Genomic DNA, 23266 nt, shown 5'->3' on the forward strand with positions numbered 1-23266 from the left:
TATGCTTAATATGAATGTATAATTAGAGCCTATAACAGATTACATGCTGTCTTGTGGAAGGAGTAAGAAAGGGAGGGGGAGAAAATTTAAAACTCAAAATCTTATGGAAGTAAATGTTGAAAACTAAAAATAAATAAACAAAATAAACAAAAACAAACAAACAAACAAAAATGCTTAGGCTACTAATTACTAAGGATGACTTTGATGGTGGGAAAGTCTGATGAACTAGAAAACAGGTTACTCTATTTTATTGGTCAGATATAGTGACCTAGCAGGGGCCTTCACCTGAGCAAAGAACAAATGTCCATGATTGTTAAAAATCAGCCAGGCTCAATTCTGCTGAGATGAGCTTATACAATTTTCCTTTTCCTTGAACCCTAGGAACTCTGCCAATGCAGAGTGATTTATAATGTCAAGCAGAGCAGGAACAAGTTGAAAACTGAGAGAACTTCAAAAAATTTTTTTCACCTCGTAGTGGAAAGAACATGGATTTCATCTCACGAAATCTGAGCTCACGGCCTGGTTCTCATCTGACATTGTCATATGACTCTAGATAAGCTCCCTTCTCTTCTCTGAGCATCAGTTTCCTCATCTATAAAATGGAGCAATAATCTTTGTACTACAAATCACCAGGTAGTTGTGAGCACAGTGTTTCATAAACCTTAAGTAACTAAGAGAAATGAGAGCTATTATTAACAAGGTCCTTCCCAATTCTAAAATCCATTAGCAGAGAATCCAAAAGATCATAGTAGTAAAGAATAGGCTGGGACATACTATGAAAAATATACTGTGGCCCAGAATGTGACTTGATAAAATAATTAAAAGAAAGAAAATCAGATATTTAGATTGCTTACAAATTTTTCAGTTCTGGGATTCTTATTTCAGTAAGGATATCAATAAGATAAAGAATCTAGAAGGAGAAAGGTCCACAGGTCCTCTGATATAACAGAATGAGCAACAGCTACGGAGTCAGAGGACCTGTGTAGTGTCCTAGTGCTGCCACTTGCTACCTGTGTGACCTTGGGTGGCCCCAGTTAATGTTTCTGGACCTCAGTTTCCTCATCTGTAAAATGTGGGAGGTGGACCAGATGGTCTCCAAGGTCCTTTCCTACTCTATGTCTATGATCTCACACAAAGATTAGCTAAAGGAAGTAGAGATATATAGTCTTGAGAGGAGAAAACTGAGGGGAAGACAAGGGCGATACTTTTTAAGTATCTGAAGGAATGACATATGGAAGGGGGATCAGAATTATTCTACTTGATCTAGAAGGTAAAACTAGAAGTAGAAGCGAAAGTTCTTAAAAGGCAAATTTTAACTCAAATTAGGGGGAAATTTCCCAATAATTTGAACAAGCTAAATGTAAGCAGAAAAAAAAAAGCCACAAGGTAGGAAACAGTGAAGCAAACTTTCAGTTCAACTTAGAAACTTATTCTATACAACTCACCTGTGATTAACACTGGACAAAGTGGGAACCGCACCTCAATGAGGCCCAAGCTGTTTAATTCCAATTGGTTTTTTCCATTCTATATACTTATAGCCCACAAAATCACAAAAATTTTAAGAGCTGGATGGTCATTTGGTCGGATTTCTTGTCTGATGCTCAAACTTACTCTACAATATCCCTACAAATAGTTATAAATCCTCCACTTGAACATCTATATGATAGGGAACTCACTTTCCACAAAGAAAACCATTCTATTCTCAGGACTATAATCCTGGGTAGTTCTTTCCTTGTTGAGTTGAAATTTTCCTCCCTAAAGCTTCCATCTACTGCACTAAGTTTTATCCTTGAAGCCAAAAGAGTCAAGTTTTATGCCTTCCCTGTCCATGACAGCTCTTCTAATTCTTCTGGATATGGTTTTTATCTTCTTCAGAATAAAGTGAGGTCCAGAAAAGTGAACACATTTGCTTAAGGTTACATAGGTAGTAAGTGATAGTCTTGGATTCAAACCTAGGTCCCTTGACTCCAAATACAGTGCTATTTCAATTGCAGCACACTATAATATCTTCTTCCCCACCTAGACGCTGTCTTCTGAACTGGCTCCTGTTGCCAATAAATTCAGATGTGGTGTGACCACTGCAGAAGACAGCAGCACCATCACCTTCTTTGTCCTGGACTATAGACTTCTGCAAAGTGGTATGTTACTAGGCTCTTGGGATTTAAAGCTAGAAGGAGCCTTTAAGATCATCAGGAGATTCAACTCCTTCATTTTACAGATAAAGAAACAGACCCACTTGCAGATATTCAAGTGTTTTACTCACATCATTTGAGTGAAGCTTCCAGAAGGTGAATCCCCTTTCTAAATGCCTGAGTGATTCAGTTCAGTGCTGTCTGTACACTGCAACTTCAACTGAACTCTGGGATAAGAATGATAAGCCTGCAAATAAATCCAGATTTCCTGACTGGCATCTTGGCAAATACTAAAATCAAATTCACATGCCAGCCAATTCCTTTTCTTTCCGAATTGATGGAGGAGTGTACAGTAATAATTTTTGCCTATTCATGTGAACATACCAGCTGATTTCTTTCAAAAGCAGAAGGTTTGTTTCTCTCAAAGGCAACCTAGGGATTTTTTTTCCTTGTTTCATTATTCTCCCTCTAAAATATGCACATGGTTCAATGCTTAAAGTTGCTGGAAAAAATACCTTGATTTTAATCTCAATCTTTAAAATACCATTTATCAAAGTTTCACAAGTTGATTCTGCTTTATTTAATCTGATTCGTAACAGTTATTAAAATGCCTACTGTGTGCAAGATTCTACGTTTGGGACTGAGGGTATAAAGATGAAAAATGACAAAAAACCCTGCCATGAAGGAACCTGGGGTAGGAATCTGGAGGTGGGATACAATGTATAAACAGAATACAGATCTTACAAGGGAAGATGTGATAGTTGTAAAGGGCAGGGCTAGATAGAGTACTAAGAAAATAAGGAGGGAAAAATTATTAAGGATTCATAGATGAGCTGACACTTGATCTGGCATGCTAAAGGAAATGAAGGATTTCAACAGACAATATGTGGGACATAACAATATCAAGAAGGACACGGAATAGGGTAGGATGAAATCAGGGAATAGCTTGGAGTTCAATCTGGATGGAATGTGGAATGAATGATTAAAGCACTAGAAAGGTAAGATGGAATCAGACTGTGGATTGCCTTGAATGCCAGACATTTTATCCTGTAAACAATGAATGGGGAGCCACTGAAGGTTTTGGAGCAGATTAGGTGGTATAATCAGATTTGTTCATTACAATGATTATTTTGGGAATGGTGTACAGAATGTTCCATTAAATTCCTTTCTGCTGATTTACTATTGTACTCAGGGAGACTGAAGGATCCCAAGAATTTTGGTAATTTGAGTTCTAGCAGTTCCTATCAAGTAGGAAAGATCCCAGGGATGGCCCTGGCAATGGCCAGTATGTTTGCCACCCAAGCACCAGCACAGCTAAACGTGAAAAGACCCAATGCCAAAGGGGTGAAAATTACAAAACGATTTTTTCCCCCAGGAAGAGAAGCTCATAAAGAACTGTCCACTAAGTGTAAAGGGGCTATGATCTATACTGATTAAGGAAGTACCTAATCTGATGAAATCAAAGATCCTTGAAATATCAAAGGATGGATTAGAGAGGGGGAAGAACCTGTAGGTGGTGGGATCAGTTAGGAGTCTGTTGTGATAGTTCATTAAAAAAAGGTAATAAAGGACTGATACTGGTGGCAGTGAAAATGGAGAGGAGCATGAGGAATACTGTGGAGGATTTGGCAATTGACTGGATTGGGGTTGAAGGAGAAGGAAATGTCTAATATTAATTCGGATATAACAAAGTTACACAATGTGCTTTCCATGTTAATCAGCTGTTTGGATTAAGAAAATGTGAAAGTATGAAAGTATGCTCCTTTAGGATGGACAATTTTTTGTTTTGTCATTATATTTCTAGCACCTAACAGAGTACCTTACTGTAGCAGGGACATAATAAATACTTGCTGGATAGAATAGATTACAACAGAAATTTAGGAAAGTTTTAAAAGGTAAATTTAAAACATAATTTACAGCTCTGTTAGTTGAGTGGTAAAGACGCAGTCAGAATTAGTCATGCTAATTCCAGCTTTAACACTTAATAGCTCCAGGATGACCCTGGGCAAGTCATTAGCTTGTATGAACTTATGCTGACACACAGATAAAAGGAGAATCATATCATGTGCACTCCCTGTCTCAAATTCAGCAGCTAGATGGTGCAGTGCATAGGTGCAGCCAAGGCCTGAAGTCAGGAAGACTGAGCTTTGTGAGCTCAAATCTTGCCTTGAAACACTTACTAGCTGTGTGACCCTGGGCAAGTCACTTAACCCTGTTTGCCTCAGTTCCTCATCTATAAAATGAGCTGGAGAAGGAAATGGCAAATCACTCCAGTAACTTTGCCAAGAAAACCCCAAATGGTGTCACAAAGAATTGGACACAACTGAAATGACCGAACAAAACCTCAGAGATACTGTAATTAATATTATAAGATTAATTACTGACAAGATAATAGATGGAACTGCAAACCAGTACACAAATATGAATTATCCTACTACATTTCTTCTTTTCCTTTCCCTAATTTATGACCAAGGAATGAAGGATAACGATTAGGGTGTCCAAGGTGGAAAAGGATGTTGCAAATGCTTGTATGTATCTACATAATAAATGAAGATGGAGCTGGGGCAGTGAATAGATAGGAATAGAGACCAAGAAAGAAGAAATAGACCCAGGAAGTAGAAAGAATAATGGATATGGGTTTGAGTTACTGATGTTTCACTTACTAGATATATGCCCTCAGTCAAATCACTTCTCCACTTTAAGCTTCAGTTTCCTTACCTATAAAATGGGGATAATAATAATAATAAATGTACTCACTGCCTCACAAGGGTGTTTAGTGACTGCACTGTGACCACAGACACACACTTTGTAAATTCAGAAGTGCCATACAAATACCAGTTGTTATTATTATACTTAATAATAATTTTTGTGTCATGGACCAAAATAAGGTTGAGAAACAATGATTTCAGTGCCCAGGGACATTAAAAAATGTAAATTATTATTATTATCTCTTTTATACCAACTTCAAAATAGTATTCCTTATTCTGGTGTTAATTAGTAGTGACCACACCTAAGCAGCTTCTCCTCTGAGAGCCTCAGTTTCCTCATCTATAAAATTAGTTTACACTTGCCCCCTACCTACTACATGGAGGCAGCTAGGTGGCGTAGTAAATAGAGTGCTGTGCCTGGAGTCAGGAAGACTCCTCTTCCTAAGTTCAAAACTGGCCTCAGTCACTTCCTAGCTGTATGACCCTGGGCAAATCACTTAACCCTGTTTGCCTCTGTTTCCTCATCTGTAAAATGAGCTGGAGAAAGAAATGGCAAACCACTCCCGTATTTCTGTCAAGATAACACCAAACGGAGTCATGAAGAGTACAACATGACTGAATCAATTGGACAACACCTACCACACAGAGTTATTTTCTAAGGACAAGCCTTTGTAAGATGTAAAGTGTTAAAGAAATGTAAATGTAAAATATCAGTTTGTTGTGAAGTTTAATAAGAGACAGCCATAAGAAGTTCTGTTTTGAAATCCAAATAATAAGGATAAAATGTATTAATATCAGTTACCTAATCTTTTCAGTCTATCACACACACTTTTTAGTGGTATTAATAATAGTTCCCATGTGTACTATGCTTCAATATTACTATGACTACTACTATTACCAATAACAATAATTAAAATAAAGATGACAATATAAAAACACTAAGATTTGTATTGGATTTGTGTTGTAATACTAACTATTCCACTTTTTAGATGTGGACTAGTCATTTCACGTTTATGCACCTCAATTGCCCCAACTGTAAAATGGGGATAACAATATATACTAATAAAATGAAATTTCATATACAAAAATACACATAATATATCAATTATGTAAATACAATTGTTATATATAATATGCTGTATGCAACATATTACATATAAAGTATGCTATCTATATGTGATTAATAACACTATTTGTATGTTGATTTCAAACCTCCTGCTTTCAAGAAATTTAGAATACCCTTACATTGGTATTTATAGGCTCGTCTTTTGAACAATTACCATTACCGCTATTACTAGTAAGAGGTAAACAGTAGGTCAATTAAATAGAAGTTACATAAAAACTTAGGCATAAAAAGGACTGGACTCTGTCTTTAAGGGAATTAAGAGCCTGTTAAATGCCTCTGGAAAGCTATTTAAGTTGCCTGAAAGCAGAAGGTTTGAAATCAACATAAAGAATGCTGTCTGATGGACTGAATGATTCTGTTTTACCCTTAAAGATGTGTGGCCCACCGCCTTGAGCTACTCCCCCTCCCCAAAGGAGACAGAATTGACCCCCAGGAAATGGATAGAAGTCACCCCAAAAAGTGAACAAAAGAGGTGTTTGGAAAGCGGACCACCATTCATCGCAGCTAACGACGTGTTCATTATGAGTGATGATGGATAAAGACTTCTCATGCTGGGATGAAATCAAGATTTATATGCATTGTTTCCTCTCCCAACTTGTGGGAAGATCATCATCATTTAATTCTATCTCTGCGGCCAGTGATGGGCATCCAGAGAGCTGGTTATCAAACGGCGCAGTCAGCTGGCAAAAGCCGAAACGTGCAGTTGGCACATCTGGACTGAGCTGCCACAGCCGAGGGTGAACAATGACTCCTGGCACGCAGCCAAATTGCTTGCAGACGCTAGCAGGTCTCATCTACAACCACCCCTACCAGCATCTTTTTCTCTCTCTCTTTTATGAGAATCAGAATTTCACTGCTTCATTCAATTGCTCTCTTCTGCCATTTTTTACAGCTCTTATCGTTCCCCTCGAATATAGCCTTGAGACAGCTCATCTATGTCCTTCACTGTGTTATGTCTTCTAACTTTTATTAAAACTTCAGCTTTCATCTGAAGATAGCTAATTAAATCTGGAACAAATTATATGCCCCCTTTAAAAATACCACTAAACTATTTTCTCCAACCAGAAAACTGCTTATTTTCTCTTCCTTTAGATGAAGCGAAGGATGTGGAAGAAGGCCTCATGCATTTCAAAAGGCAAGAAATTTGACACTTCATATATAGGTAGATGGATATTAAAGCTGCCTGCAGCATGACAAATATTAGATTTGCTCACAATAATTATTTCTCGATACTGACAAGATTTCCTGGTTTCATACCTATTGAACACACTGATGTGACTAAGTACTCATTCTCTGCCTTCACTTTACTCCCCTCTGAACCTCAGTTACTATAAAATGGGGATAATACCACCTGCTTAATCTAATAAAAATGTATGCTTATATATAAATTTAAGACTTTTAAAGTGCTTTACATATATTATCATATGCGCCCCCCCCCGCACACATACACAGAGTTGGGTAATAGTGATAGTTATAACATTTGTCTCCATTGTGTGCATTAACCTAAGCAATTTTTAGGTTGGCAATATGAAAGGCAACCTGGTGTATTGGAAGAAAGACCATACTGCAATTCAGGAAAACTGCATGTAAATCTTAGCGTCACAACTAAGTGCCTGGGTGAGCTTAGCAAAGCTGCTGCCCCTTTTTGAGCCTCTACCTTCTCAAATAGAAAATAAAATTTTCCCATCTGACACTACTTCAGTTCAACAAGTATTTATTAATTTATTAAACATCTACTGTACACAAAGCAGGTAGGTGGCACAGTGGAGTGCTGGGCCTAGAGTCAGGAAGACTCATCTTCTTGAGTTCAAATCTGACTTCAGACATGTACTAGCTGTGAGACCCTGAGCAAGTCACTTAATCCTGTTTGCCTCAGTTGTTCATCTATAAAATGAGCTGGAGGAGGAAATGGTAAACCACTCTAGTATCTCTGTCAGGAAGACCCCAAAAGGGGTCACAGAGAGTCAGACACGACTAAAGAAATGACTCAACAATAAAAGACACAAAGTATTTGAGACACAAAAATTAATAATAACAACTAGGATTTATATGGTTCTTTAAGGCTTTTAAAGTACTTTTCATATGTTAACTCATTTGATCCTCACAACAACTTACAATTATGCAGCATTTTAAAGTTTACAGTCTCCCTTATATCAATTCTTATGAGGTAGGTACTTCAAATATTATTATCCTCATTTCACAGATGAGGAAACTGAAGTTTGGATTGTCTCTGAACCCTGTCCTAATTCCAAGTCCAGTGTTCTATTATAATACTGACCTCAAGTTGCTCCCAAGCTCATGGGCTTAAAGCCATGGACACAAATAACTGTAAGAAAAGGGAGAATGAGATAAATGCAGAGGCAAAGTCTAGGCAAAACTGTGTGAAACTGGAGAAGGTAAATCACTTCCTCCAGGGGTGAGGTGTGAAGACTCCTAATACTTGTAGCATTTCACTTTGTAGCATCAGAGCTGGACCTGGAAGGAAGGGATCACTACATTGCAGGGTGGTGGTTTGACCACAGGCATGGAGATAGGAGATGTGAAGGTTCCATAGGGCTATTTCTATAAAATGAAGAGAAAAGTAATTTGCCATTGTTTTCTGCCTCAACTATACCAAGACACACCAGGGTGTTCATTTTTTCAGAAGGTTTCTATACACTCCTATTCCATCAAAATTTTTATTTGAAGTGTTTCTCTGGTGAGGTGATAAACCTGGGGGGCTCAACAGCAACAGAGGCAGAGCACCAGCCTTGAGAGACCCTGACAGGCTGTGTAGACGGGTCTGATGATGAACAGTGTGCCTGCTGTCCAGAGATGAGCCTGGCTACATTGCAGGCAGGATAATGATGTTTTAGCCACAGTAAAGACCACTCTTGAAGACCACCGATGAGGTTGTAGAGGGGCTGCCATCTGTGTTGGTAGAGGGAGCATCCACAGTGGTCAAAGGACAGATCCTTGAAGTACTGAAGGAGTATTTCCTCACAGTAATTTATGTCAAAACAGAATGAATGTTGCATGGGAGGCTCTCTCTGTACTGTTTCTGGGGTTCCCAGCTCAGCTTCCAAAAACTACTTCATAGCACTTGTGGTTTTATTTGTACAGCACCTCCACTTCTTCACTGCAGATACTCCCCGTGCTGATATACGCCAACGAACTGCTCTCCTCCTTCCATGAGGGGAGTACGGGAATGAGCATCTCAATAGGGCCTGCTATGTGCCAGGCACTGTGCTCAGCGCTTTACAGATATTATCTCATTTGAGATCATCCGAGGATCCATGGCAGTGCAGAAGGGCTCTGTGTCATATGTCATCCCATGATTGATAAAGAATTCCTTCACCTAATATTTCTTTGAGGGGGTGGCATGGCATAATAGAGAAAATGATTTCTGTGGAGGTCAGGAGACCTGGGTGAGAATCTGAGTGCTGTTACTTAGTGGACCCATAATCTTGACAGCAGGTCACACAACTCTATGAGACAGGTACTTTGAATATTATTATCCCCATTTTAAAGCTGAGGAAACTGAGACTTTAGTTGTCTCTGAACCCTGTCCTGATTCCAAGAGCAGTGCCATGATACTGACTGGGGTTATCATTTATAATAACACCTCACATTTCTACAGTGCAACAACCAGTGAAATAGTACAAGCATCGTCCCTTCATCATGTCTGAGGTTCAAAGCAGGAGAATGATTTGCTCAAGGATCCATCATTCAAAAGGCAGCAGTTAGTATTCTAATGGAGGTTCCCTACCTTCAATTTCACAGCTCTTTCCACTAAACCACTTCTCTCCAAACCTCAGTTTCTTCAGCTGTAAAATGAGGATGATTATCCTTGAACTAATCTACCTTTCAAAGATTCAAGCACTTTGTAAACGTCAAAGGTTTTATAGCAATATATCATGATTGTTATTATTTTAATACTTCTCTAACCAACATAACTTCAAAATAATATCATTAAGACATCACATTATAGCCAAATGCCACTATGACATGAGGAAACTGCACTGTACCATCATTAGGTTAACTATCTAAGATGTGAATGAAATGGGCTTCATTAGGGAACAAATTGCTTATTGTTGGCAATAATCTTTAGCCTCATGTTCTGTTTTTGCAGAACCAGTTCATAGCATGACAGGATTTCAGAATTGGAAAAAAATTCCGTGATCATCTCATCTAGTGAGTATTAACTTTTTTTTGTGTCATTGGAGCCTTTGGCAATCTAGTGAAGCCTATAGACCCTTTCTCAGAATAATGTTTATAAATGTGTAAAATAGAATACATAGGATAGCAAAGGAAGCCAATGATATTGAAATATATTACCAAAATGTAAAGAAAGCAAGTTAACAGATCCTAGATTATTCCAACTATGTCATTATACAGATGAGAAAACTAAGGCTCATCAAGGGGAAATGACTTGCCCAAAGTCAAACAGGGAATAAATGGCTGAGCTAGTATTCAAACCTGGGTGTTCAAGGGTAGGGTATGTAGGCACTATTTGGGGATTTATCTTGAAGGTAACTGAAAACGAGGAACAGCAAACCCTGCTAACGCCTCCCCAAAAAAAGTCTTTAAAATTTAAGGCTAAAACTTTTGTCTTCAGAGAAAATATTTACTGTCCCACCTGACCCCCTCTGAGAGCCTTTCCTCCGCTTCAATGCCTTCTGTAAGATGTCCTTCATGGTGACCTTTGTACTGTCCACCTGAATAAGGGAGAATCCATGAGCAGCATTTCTGTAAGAGAAAAGACAGATATTAAAGGATCACCAGCATTCACCCAGAGAAATTTTATTGCCTTCTTCACTGTGGTTTAAGAGAGTTTTAAGAAAAAACTCACGCTTGAAGGGCCAATAAACTAGAAATTGATCAAGTCAACTACTAAGAGCAGAGAGGAAGAAATGGCATTACTGTACTTGCTGTTGACCACGGGCGAGGGGTCAAGAAACAGGACTTTTTTTGTCATTCATCTCAAATTAAGCCTCCCTGGTGTGCTGGTTGCTGGTGGACATAGGCCCCTGATGCTAGTTCATAGGAGAAATTTTACAGCTGGGGGCTGACAATAGATGAGTTCTGTTTGTGTCAGTAGATGTCACTGCAGACAGTTACTGTCATCATATTAAGGATCATGGGGCCCCAGAGGAAAGAGGTTGAGCAATGCAGGAAAAAAAAATTATTCTCCAAAGCAATTTAGACGCCCAGTGGAGGGAAGATTCTTTTTAATGGGGTAGTCAATATTTTTTAAAAGATAATGGCATTGTTCACAGACTCCACAGTAGAAAGATTCTTTGACTTTTTCCCCTTTTGCAACATTCATGTCTAATAAGTTACAAAGTCACATCAATTTCACCTATGCAACATCTTCTCTCTATCCTCACTACCATCAGTTAGTACAGTTTCCTTATTACTACCTGCCTGGTGAAGTGGAAAAAACCAGTAAATTGGAGGACATGAGTTCAAATCTTAGTTCTGCTACTCATGATGTGAGTTTGGGCAACACAAGCTCTGGATTTCAGGGTCCTCATCCATAAAATGAAGGGGGTTGGACAATAGGATTTCTAAGTCCCTTCCATCTCTAATTCTATGATCTATTTCTGAGGCAGTTTGGTATAATAGGAAGAACAAGAGTTTTGCAGCCAGTGGACCTGGGTTTAAATCCCAGGTATGAAATGTACATAAAAGCTGTGTGGCCTTGTGGTCAGATCATTTCACTTTTCTGGCCCTATCTGTAAAGGACATTGGACCTCAGAGGTTGCTTCTAGCTCTAAATACTATGACCCTATCACAACTGGAACAGCCCTTTCATTCATCTTCCCTGTCTCTTCTCTTTCATTCCTCCAGTTCTTTCCTTTACTTGCTGCCAGACTAACTTTCCTTAAGCACAGATCTAGCCATGTCACTCCACTGCTCAAAAACCATCAATGACTCCTTGCTGCTCTCCTAGTAGCTGGGTGACCACAGGGAAATCACAAACTCCCTGAACCTCACTTGTATTATTTACATTGTTGTAAGTTGTGAGGAAATCTAAATCTTAAAGAACATTTAATTATTGTGTGGTTGTTACTTAATAAGTATATAAACACCTGATCATGGCCATCAAGAGCCTCAGTACTTTTGCACGACAATGCTTGTCCAGTTTTAGTTTATACAAATCTTCTCCACATAATTCACACTGAAGTCAAATCAAACTTTGCTGGCAGCTGGTGGTACAAAGGGTAGAGTTCTAGGCCTAGTCCAGAAGATCTGAGTTCAAACCCAGTCTCAGACATTTACTAGCTGTGTGACTCTAGGCAAATCACTTAACCTCTGCTTCAGTTTCCTCCTGTGTAAAATGGAGATCATAATAGCACCAACCTCGCCAGGGTGTCATGAGGATCATTGATTTGTAATATTTGTAAACTGCTTGGCATGGTGCCTAGCACATAGTAGGCACTTAATAAATTGTTTCCTTTCTTCCTATCAACTATTCATACCCTACATTTGCCAGTTTCTGTTAAGTTTGCTGATACTTTTCTTAGCCCTCTCTTCTGCCTGTTGAATTCTTACTTCCTTTCAAGCCTGATTAAAATGCTACCTAATCCATGAAGCTTTCCCTAATTTGTCCAGTTGTTAATGACCTTTCTTCCTTGGATCCCACACAACACTTTGCCTGTACCTCTCTTGCCTTAACCATCTATTATTTTGCACTAGTTATCTAGGTGGCATATCCCCCATTAGATTATAAACTCCATGAAGGCTGAGAGTCCCCCAGTGCCTAGCATAATGTTTTAAAGATATACAGTAGATACCTAATATGTATGTGTGGACTAGAACTTACTCAGAAGAAATCAAAATATTAAAGAATACTGAAGCACCTTTTAGGCTAAATTTTAGTTTCATATATTCACCTAAGTACCAAAAAAAAAAAAAAATGAAGCAGAATAGGAAAGGGTCTGGGCATGAGATTTCATCAATCTAGGACATTCTCTACACTAATGGAAGTCAACATCTTCTCTGCAACTTAGTCTTAGAGAGTTACCTGGGGCACTGAGAAGTTAAGTGACTTGCTCAGAGTCACAGAATCCGTATGTGTCAAAAGCAGGACTTAAACAAAAGTCTTGTTGGTTCCATGGTCAACTCTCTATCCATTAGTCTTAAGTTAACTTAAGACTTAACTCTTAAGAGTTAACTAACAACTATAGAAATAAGGCTATATCTCCAGGGGGAATTATAAACAGCGGTCACAAACTACAAAGAATCACAGACTACAGACCAACAAAACAGGAAGGAAGTAGCCCTGTGACATATTTTTTTTTTTTAACAGGGAACACAGAAGTAGAATGAGACTTAGTACCTAGAATACCAAAAAACTGAAGACTGTAATCAAGAGGACCTCAGAATATAGAACACTGGTGGTGGAAGGGAACCCTACCACATTCTAGAAGGTTAGAACATACAATGTTCTAGCAGACTGTTACAGAGTAAAACAATAAATGTCAGAACTAGAAGGGAACTTCAGTATAGATTGATAGTGTGTAAAACTTTGGGGACACAGTATATTTAGAGAGCTGGTATAGACCTTAGAGATTTTCTAGTGCAACCACTTGACATATATGAGGAACCTTCTACACACACACACACACACACACACACACACACACACACACACGGAAACAGAAGTTGTCAATTCATCATATAGCCAAGATATGAGAGACCTAGGTTCGAGAACCTCTCTGATTAAAGTGTCTATACTCCTGGTCCAATGATGTTTTCATCACACCACGCTTCTTCCTGTTCCATACATCCTGGCATTGAAGAGTCAAATAGAACAATTCTGAATGGCCTCTGTTAGAGGACAAAGTTTTCACCTAAGGAACATTGGAATTTGTGAGTGTTCAGACACTATAAAGAATTTGGCAAGAACTCCACTTTTGCACGAGAATCCCGAAGGGGAAAATGACAACAGCTCATATTTCTAACACATTTCAATGAAGGAAGAAATTCTGATTTTTTTTCAATCCATCAATGGGTCAAAACTTTGTTTTTTGCCACCTTTAACCATTCCCAGCTTCGCCACCCTGCTCTAATATGGCCAAATGAGAACAAGATTTTCCAGTTACATGAGAATGAATCACGGTGTTCACAATTTTGAACCAAGCTGAGTAGCTCAACATTGATGACCCAATTTGTTTTGTCAATATCAAGCCATATCCTCCCCCTCCCCTCTAAAGGCCTGCTGTTTACTATGTGATATTTCATTTGTTCAAAGGCAAAAGCTGGGGTTGATCTGGCAGGCATTTTTATCCATTTTAACTTGGTCAACTTCTTCCTATTGAGCAGCTGGCTTAAGAGCTGTCAAGCTAATTTTACTGAATGCTCTGTTACTAGATCAGGCCTGAGCCACAGCCATTCTTTACCTCAGAAGCTGGAGCCCATCCCAGAACAATCTTTAAAAGTTTATTTTACTGATCAAAGCAAAATGAGGAAAAGCTCTTCGTTTTCCTATATTTAGTGAGCATTTCAGTAAGTGATACTTTGGCAAGGTGAATAAAATGTAAAGTGCCCTCCACACTTATGAACTGGTGGATATTTGCTTTGGAATGGGGCCAGGACGTGTTTGGAGTGAATGCCAATCATCTGAGTTTCGACTTACTAGGCCCTCATTGCTTGGTTTTGTTTTTATAAGTTAGCAAGTTTCCCATCTGTAACAATATGGTTGGGGATGTGTTCTGAATGCACAAACAGATGGACGCCAATGATCTGAAGCATTCTAGGTACAGTTCTGAGGACTGTAGGACCTTGAGTGGAAGGCTAGTGTGCAGACTGAGGGATGGTATAGTAATTCTGCTATCCTTTGTAATAATAAATAGAAAACTACATCTGGAATGTCCTGTTCTGGGTTCCACATTTTAGGAAGACTAAGATGAAGCATATCAAGAAGAAGTTGGCTAGGACAGTAAAGGGACTTAATATCATGCTATGGAGATTAGATGAAGAAACGGGCAATGTTTATCCTGGAGAAGAGAAGTCTTGGTAGTTAGGAAATATGATTACTGCCTCTGAATATTTGAAAAGCTGTGAGGTAGAAGAAGGACTGGATTTATTCTGTATGACCTTGAAAGGCAGAAGTGAGAGAAATCAGAGAAGTTACAAGGAGGTCGATTTCCAATTCATATAAGGATCCTAGGTGTCTTAAGAATGGAACAGACATCCTTAGGAAGCAGTGAGCTTCCAATCTCTAGAGGTAATATAGTAGAGTCTGGATAACTCCTTGCCAGGAGGCAATGTCATATTTAAGATGAGATTTTGAATAGCTGACTGCTAAGGTCCTGATTCCAGGAATTTATAATTCTATATATCCTCATTGTAACTGGACAAGCTTTAATTCAGATAATTAATGATGTAAAGATACATGTCACTGGAAAAGGAGGTGGGGCAATTCATGTAGGAAGGATGAGACACAATAGATAGACAAGCTAAGGTGCGACCTTTGTTACCTCAAAATACGGTATGGCAGCGCAGTTCAGTGGAAAGACCACTGAATTTGGAGTCAGCAGACACAAGTTTGCATTCCAGCTGTGTGATCTCTGTCGAGTCATTTGCCTTCTTTGGTCCTCAATTGCCTCATCCGTAAAATGAGGGGGGCAGACTAGATGATCTCTAAGGGCTTTTCAGCTCTAAATCCTATGAAGCATAGTATATAAATTATGAACATCTTAGCCTTAGTTGCATGTGGCAGGTCACATTATTTTAGGGGACAATAGCTTTATCCTTATTTGTAAAGACCTTCAAAAGGATGCCTTCTGTTTAGTTCAAATTTCCACAAATTAAAAAGGTCCTTTAAAGTGAGCTTTTGAATACAAGAAGATCACTGATCTGTATTTTTTTTCTGTCATTTTACCAAAACCTACCTGGGTGACAAGGTTAAAGAAAGGCCCGGAAATGCTGAGCACTTATCATCCACAGGCATTCCTGATAAATTGTGCAGTGGAGGAATAAAGGATCACCTTCTGTATTTTTTCATTACACTTTTCTTTTGTTACAGAATACATAAATCCATTGTGGCACAATGTAATATGTATCATCGTGCTACACCTGCGGACGCTTCCGAGCGGCTGCCATGTCTGTATAGTCAGGAATGATAAGTGAACCGCCTGTGAATGTTAATGATAGTGATCATTCTGAGGTAACTTGGCTTTCCATCTTCCTTTACAGCCTCTGTGCTGAAGCCAGGGGAGCAAGGTTCATGAGAGGAGAACAAAAACCCACCATAAAGGTAAAAGGCTCAGCACTCAGAATGCTGCTGTGGAAGTGAGTACTATCTCACTCTGGGGCTCAATTACAAAGAGAGAAGAAGGTTCCATCCTGAACACAGTATGCTCGACCAGCCCTAATAAGTTTTCCCAGGGCAGCTCTGGGCCTTGCTCCTTTATCTCCAGATGGAGAGAGAAAAACTTTGGTGACTGGGGATAGATTGCTACACTCTGAGGGGGCATATTCCATCCTGCAACCACTAGACTTAGCTTAAAGAAATGATACAAGTATTAATACTAATGCTGCTAATACTAATAATAATGACACTTCACAGATCTGTGATCTGTGGGTGTTCCCACAGAATGGGTGGGTATTCCCTTCACTGACATATATCTCAACCGCTTTACACTGTGGTAGGTAGTTTTCATGAGTTCTTGTAACTGAGAAATTGAGCACTCTTCTTCCTACTTGGTGGTGAGCCTTTCCCAGCTTAGCCAGGCTGGTCCTTAGAGGAAAGATAATGCCTGCCCATCTGCCCTTCTGCCCTTCTGCCCAGGCTCAAGGCTTAAATTTGTAAAGGCTTTCTAGAGCTTCGCTTTGTTAGTGTACCCTTGAGAACTGAGGGTCTCCCCTATACCATGAGTATATCATGGCAGTATATACAGAAAAATAACACCTATTCACATTCATAACGTACTTTAAGATTTACAAATTATTTTCTTCACTTCTAACAAAAGTTTTCCCAGGGCAGCTCCGGGCCTTGCTCCTTTTCCCTGATTTGTTTTTTTTTTACTTTAAAATCATGCCCCCTATTCTGTTGGTTCATGCTAGAATTTCCCTTGCTCACTCTGGTATATCCCTCCAAAAAGCCTGACTCTCTTCTCCCATTGGAGAGTTCCTCCTGAAGCTTCCATGTCAGGGAGGGAACAAAGCCAGTCAGCCAGCCAGCCTCCTTTCTCTGCCTCGCCCTGTTCCTCCTTTTCACCTCCCTTCAGGGTGTTATGTTTCCCCTTAAGGAAAGAGACCACTTTCTTTTTGCTTATATTTAGCATCATACCTGACACATAGTAAGTGCTTAATCCTCCTTCTATTTTTCCTCACAAACTTGTGAGGGAAGCAATATAAAAATTATTCATTCCCATTGCACAGATAAAGAAACTGAGGCTTACTGGGACCACAGATTCAGAGTTTAACGAGAACAGACAGATCATCTAGTCTTGGGGTTCTTAATTTGGGGGAGATGGAATCCTTTGGCAATTTTGTGAAGTCTGTGGATCTCTTCTCAGAATGTTTTTAAATGCATAAAAAAATAGGTAGGATTACAAAACCCAATGATGTTGAGATAGTTACTAAAATATTTTCTCTCAACCAAGTTCCTGGACCCAGGAACTTGGCAATATTCAGACCCCATAGGGGGCTTTGGACCCCTGATTAAGAACCTTTGATTTAGTGTAACTCCCTCATTGTACAAATGACAAAATGGTGGCCCAGGGAAGCAGACTAACTTATCAAGATCACAATGCTAGGAAGCAGCAGAGCCAGAACTTGTCCATAGGTCCTCTCATACAAAATCAAATACTTTTTACACTATACATTAGGGATGAAACGATCTGCTCCCAGGTCACATGGGTAGTCATTCACATTTAGGATTTGTCTTTGTTCCAGTGAAAGCATAAATAGAATCAATGACCCTGTATTCCTCATTTCCATCTCTACCAAAGAGCAGCAGAAGCACCATTCATAGTCATATGTTTTTAATATACAGGGCATTTCTCCCCCTGCAACAGCTCAAGAAACCATCTACTAAGGTATGGAAGAGTTGTTACTTATATTCATGAAGGGGTCAGCCACATCAATTAAATTACTTATTAACTGAAGTATTGTGATAAGTTCTGGAATATTAATAATATTATTGTTATTAACAATAGTAATACTCTAAAAACTGAAAAAACATCAGCAAGTACATTCATGTGGCTGTTCTCTTCAAACACAGATCACCATGCTTCCTTTTTTTGGTAGTAGAAATCTTCATGAGTGCCTGTGGCCCCCAACATACATCCCCTGGTGACCAGCATTTTAGCCACAAGAGTCACTGTACTTTACCTGATGATGATCCCCAGGTTCATTTTCAAAGCTTTTCCAGTTAGATGGGACCTACAAGAGCTTGAGTCTGTCTAGCACAAGCTTCATCAAGTTAATGCCACCTTTATGTTAACAAGAGGTATTAAAAAGACTTTGGTGATAGATTACTGATCACTGTCCTAATCATCTCATATGTCTATAGTGCTGACTAGTTTATAATCCACATTCCTCATAACTGCTTCTGAGGGAGGAAATACAAGTGTTATCATCCCCATTTTACAGGTAAAACAAATCAAGTTCAGAAAAGTGAAGGGACATGCCCAAGGCTAGTGACAGAACCAGTTATTTGCGCCTGCATCTTCTGTCCTAAGTCTCCCATGATATTTCTACCATGCCATGAAGGCAATACACAAAACTAGGGATCTGAATGAAATCATGGATTTCCATTACATATATCCTCCCCGGGTGGCAAAGGGTTTCTTGTTTTGGGGCTCTCAAGCATGTTACATCTTAGTCATGAGAAGTCCAGGGCTTGGGTGTAGGACATATTATTCTCATATCATATAACAGGAAAGGAGGATACCAATAAAAACAAAACCAAAAACAACAAAAGACCCATTAGCCCTTCAGCTGGTCAATGGCAGGCACAGAGGGTAAGCACAAAGTGACAAGGAACGCAGGGCCTGTATTGGGGGACTACACATGCCAATACATTGCTGTATGATCCTGAGCAAGTTGCTTTCCCTCACTGTGTCTTGGTTTTACAGATGGATTCAAAGACAATGAAAGATAAGAAAGAATGTTAGGAAATGTCAGTCCTAAAAGGACCTGATCTTGGCTGAGCCCATCATTTTACAACTAATGAAAGAGAAGCCTAAGAAAGGTGAAACCACCCACTCAAAGTCCTAAGGAGGAGTAGCTCAGCTGGGACACAGACTTAGGTCTCCAGACTCCAAGTTCAGAGTTCTTGATATTGCATGCTGCTGCTTCCATGACCACAGTTCATCTAGGTCAATGTCCACATCCTCCCAAGCTTAACCACTACATTGAACCCTCACTGATTACTGTGACACTCTATACATTGCCCCTTCGGCTACAAAGCGGAAATGCCTAAGGAGAGAGAGAGAGAATTACACGTAATAATTACAGCCTGTGGTTGTTTAAAGTAAGCCTTCTGGGAATAATTCCACAGGCAAAAAGAGTTTACACTTGTGTGAATATCACATTTTGTTTAACTTGACCTGACAAGTTTTAAAAATAGATCAAAGTGCATTGTCTTCACAAGGGATGTTTGACATTGGATAAAGCACACCCTTTCACAATGGCCATTTTCCAAAAACAGAACTTGCCAGACTAATGGGCAGTAAGAAGCCAAAATGACTGCCCTCCATTTTCTCCTTGTGTAACTTCGCCAGAGTCCTTGAAACTTGCCAAATTCAGTCATGCCTGCTTAGCCCACGCGACTGATTGTGCCAGAAAAGAAAATAAGACACAGATGTATTTGAGCTCTTTGAGTTGCCAGTAAGAGAGACAGCTAATGGCTTCATTTCGACCCTCCCCTTCCAGCTGGGCACAGGTGGGGGATAATGAGGTCCCTCTCCCTAATCAAACTCAATTATTTACTACTCTATAGAACCGCAAAGACATTCACATTCAGTTCAGAATATAAAACACATCATGGGCTACTTCCAACCATTGCCACTGGGTATTTATAACAAACTCAAGTGGCTAACAGTTTGCCTTGGCAGGAGTTTAAGTGTGTAAAGTTTTGCAAACTGTTTCTGCTCAAATATGTCCTGCTGAAATGGGGTCCCCAGGCGGGGTTTCCATAACTGTCAGCTCAGTGAACTGCATAACATCTGAGAATGTATTCAACATACAGTGTAGGCAGGATCCTGAAATCAAACGCCACATTTTATCACAAGCTTCTGAGAAACATCACGTTTTTTTTTTCAGCAGCAAGAGTGACACTGTATTAATAAACATTACAAGTCACTAGCCTGACACATACAGAGCAGCAACTGAGAGACTCCAGCTGAGAAAAGGAGGGTGGAGAGGAGGGTAAGAAGAATAGAGGAAAACAAAATGAGATGTAGTCAGTAAAATGTGACCAATCAGTGCACAAACCCAAAAGAAATACATTTTAAATACATATTAAAACAAATACATTTTTAACATAAGAAAAGTTCACCAAATCACAGCTATTCAAAAGAAACTGAAAGGATATTGGAATGCAAAATGTTAGAACAAGAGAACAAAGAATGTTAGACCTGAAAGAGGTTCCTGCCACAGAGAATATATGTTTTATGTATATGTTAGACATTCTATAATCTAAGGTCTTTTCCAGCTTTAACATTCTAAGTTTTAATATTCTATGTTCCAAGATTCCTTCCAGTTCTTATATTCTATGTTCTAAGGTCACTTCCAGTTTTAACATTTACATTATGAGGTACCTTCCAGTATTACTAATTCCATGACTATGATGTACAGATCTGATAAGCACATTTTTTAGCCTAAGGCTAAAAAGCATGAATTCCCAGAAACTGGGGGGGCTGAAAGTTCTACTGTGTCAAATGCAATGGTCTCCAAGGGGAGGAAAGTTCATTTGCATGACTCACCTCCCAGACTTGTTGCTGTATAAAATGAAAGCAAATCTAATTTTCAAAGCCTTTTCCTTATTCACCTGATTATCACCATTATTATTCAATCCAATTTAATTTAATTCAGAAAATAATGATTAAGTGTCTATTGTGTACAGAACTTTGTGCTCAGAACTGGGCCCAAAGAAAGTTTACATATGACATCCTGGACTCATGAAGCTCACAGGCTAGAAGGGTAAGGCACTAATATAATAACAACAGCCAGCATGTTTTGCAAAGCACTTTACATATATGTTAAATCACTTGACTCTCACAACCACCCTATGAGGTAAGTACTACTCTTACATCCATTTTACAGATGAGGAAATTGAGGAGGTTAAATGACTGCCCAGGGTTACACTGTTAGTAAGTGTTTGAGGCAGGATTTGAACTCAGCTTTTCCTGAATCCAGGCATGGTTGTTTGGCCACTGTGCCACCTAACTGCCTACATGATAATGCGATAACTATTACGTACACTAATACATAACTACAGTAGAAAAGTTCAAATAAAATGTTGTGAGGTCAGGGGACAGTCATTACTGACTGGGGAGATCAGGAAAGGCTTCTTAATGGAAGTGACACTTAGGGTGGGCTTTAAAAAATGAGTAAAAATTAAATTGATGAATTCTTATCATTAATTACTGAGGTATTTGGGGGCAGTTACATTCTAAATTTTGTTTGGCAGACTTAAATTTTTTTTCTTACATGTTTATTTCCAAACTTGTAGATTCTAGATCATTAGGTCAAAAAATTCAAGACTATATGAAGAGAAACATCAAGTAAAGCTAGCTAAGTAAACACGATCTTTAGAGAGTATAATTAACATACAGTAGAAGAAAACCACATATTACCCAGCTTGTGATGTGCAGTTGCATGGGCAGGCCATTGGAACAGGACATGTATCTTGGACAGGTGATACAGATATACAATGAACTATGTCCAGAATTGAACAGAAAAAAAGTGACATGAGAAACTATATATCCCTTTAAATAATGCCAAGACAATCATCCGCAAAATGCAATCTTTTGAACACCAATAATCTTACCTATGTAACTACATCTTGGAAGCATCAAATTTACAAGTGGCCTAAATGGCAATGGAAAGATGTAAGGTGAGTGAAGAAGGCTGAAGCACATGTGCAAATACTCCTGCTTCGTCTCCTCTGCTGCCTCACCATCCATCTCATGCTGCCTTTACTGTGAGTGCAGCCCAAGTGGACTTACTTTGCCACTCCAGAACTTTGCACTGGGGGCATTCTCTTTTCCTTTCTGTACACTGGCTCACACGGTGATTTCATTTGTTCCCATGGGTTTAACTATCACTTCCACATAGATGACTCCCAGAGCTACACATTCAACCCTCTTCTCTCTCTTTAGCTCCAGTCTTGCATCACAAAGTGCTTACTAGACATGTTCAACTATACCATAGCCAATCAAACTCATGTCCAAGCCAGCCTAGCTAAAGCAACAAGTCATCTTGAGGGAGAGAGAGAGGGGGCAGCATGTGCCAGGCAAATCACCACTATCACCTTGACCACCATCTAGTCTCAGATTCTAATGGAGACAGCCCAGGACCCTGAACTGAAAAGCCTTGGGAATAACACTGTCCCATCCCCAACCACTAAATATGTTTCCAGCAGAGCTCTTGCAGCCATCATTGAGGGGAGAAATCATTGTAGAGAAAGGGCTCACTTTCCTCCTCACCAGCAGCAACAACTGCTGATCAAATGCTACCAAAAGGCAGACAGGCACAGGAGCCCTTAGAGTGGCAGCATCCCACAGACCACCAGTCCTACTTCCAGCCCAGAATTCATGACCATCACTTGAAGAAACAACTTCTGTGAAGTAGCCAGCTATCCCCATCAACTGCCAACCATCTGCCACCCACAGAGCGGGCAAGCCAGCTTCAGCTGAAGCAGCAGCTTTATCCTGAGGGAGAGACAGAAGACAGCATGTGCCAAGCAAGTCAAACCATCATCACCATCTTGACCACCATCTCCCCTTAGATCCAGATAGATACAGCTCAGAACCATGAACCTAAGAACTTTCAGAACATCAGTGCTTCTAGCCCAATGGCTCCAGTCATCATCCTGGAAAGTAGCCCTAGTGGAGATGCAGCCCAATAACTGCTCCTGCAGCTGTTTTAGCCCCAGTACTGAAGATCCAGAAAAGAAAGTTCTTGTCACCAAAGTCCTTACCACTGTCAAAGTTGTTTAAGATCAATAATTGGTATGATTTTATCAATGAAAATGACTTTAAAGAAGAGGCATTAACATCTACTTTGCCACTGTACTCTAAGGACCAGGGAACCTTTCCAGCTGACTTGAAGGCCTGTTCTGTGCCTTCATGGAACCT

General features: G+C 39.5%; 1 protein-coding gene across 3 annotated transcripts in view; it reads right to left on the reverse strand.

Annotated features, from left to right (window-relative positions):
* LOC114047027 (target of rapamycin complex 2 subunit MAPKAP1) overlaps positions 1-23266 on the reverse strand; it is a 328986-nt gene that overhangs the window by 112091 nt on the left and 193629 nt on the right. For all 3 annotated transcript variants that reach the window (XM_027867684.1, XM_027867685.1, XM_027867683.1), the window contains one exon: positions 10585-10694. In XM_027867684.1, the coding sequence (XP_027723485.1) occupies positions 10585-10694 (110 nt within the window). The remainder of the gene's footprint in view (positions 1-10584; positions 10695-23266) is intronic.

This window comes from Vombatus ursinus, unplaced genomic scaffold (genome assembly GCF_900497805.2).
Source record: "Vombatus ursinus unplaced genomic scaffold, bare-nosed wombat genome assembly UNPS02014786.1, whole genome shotgun sequence".
Lineage (NCBI taxonomy): Eukaryota > Metazoa > Chordata > Mammalia > Diprotodontia > Vombatidae > Vombatus > Vombatus ursinus.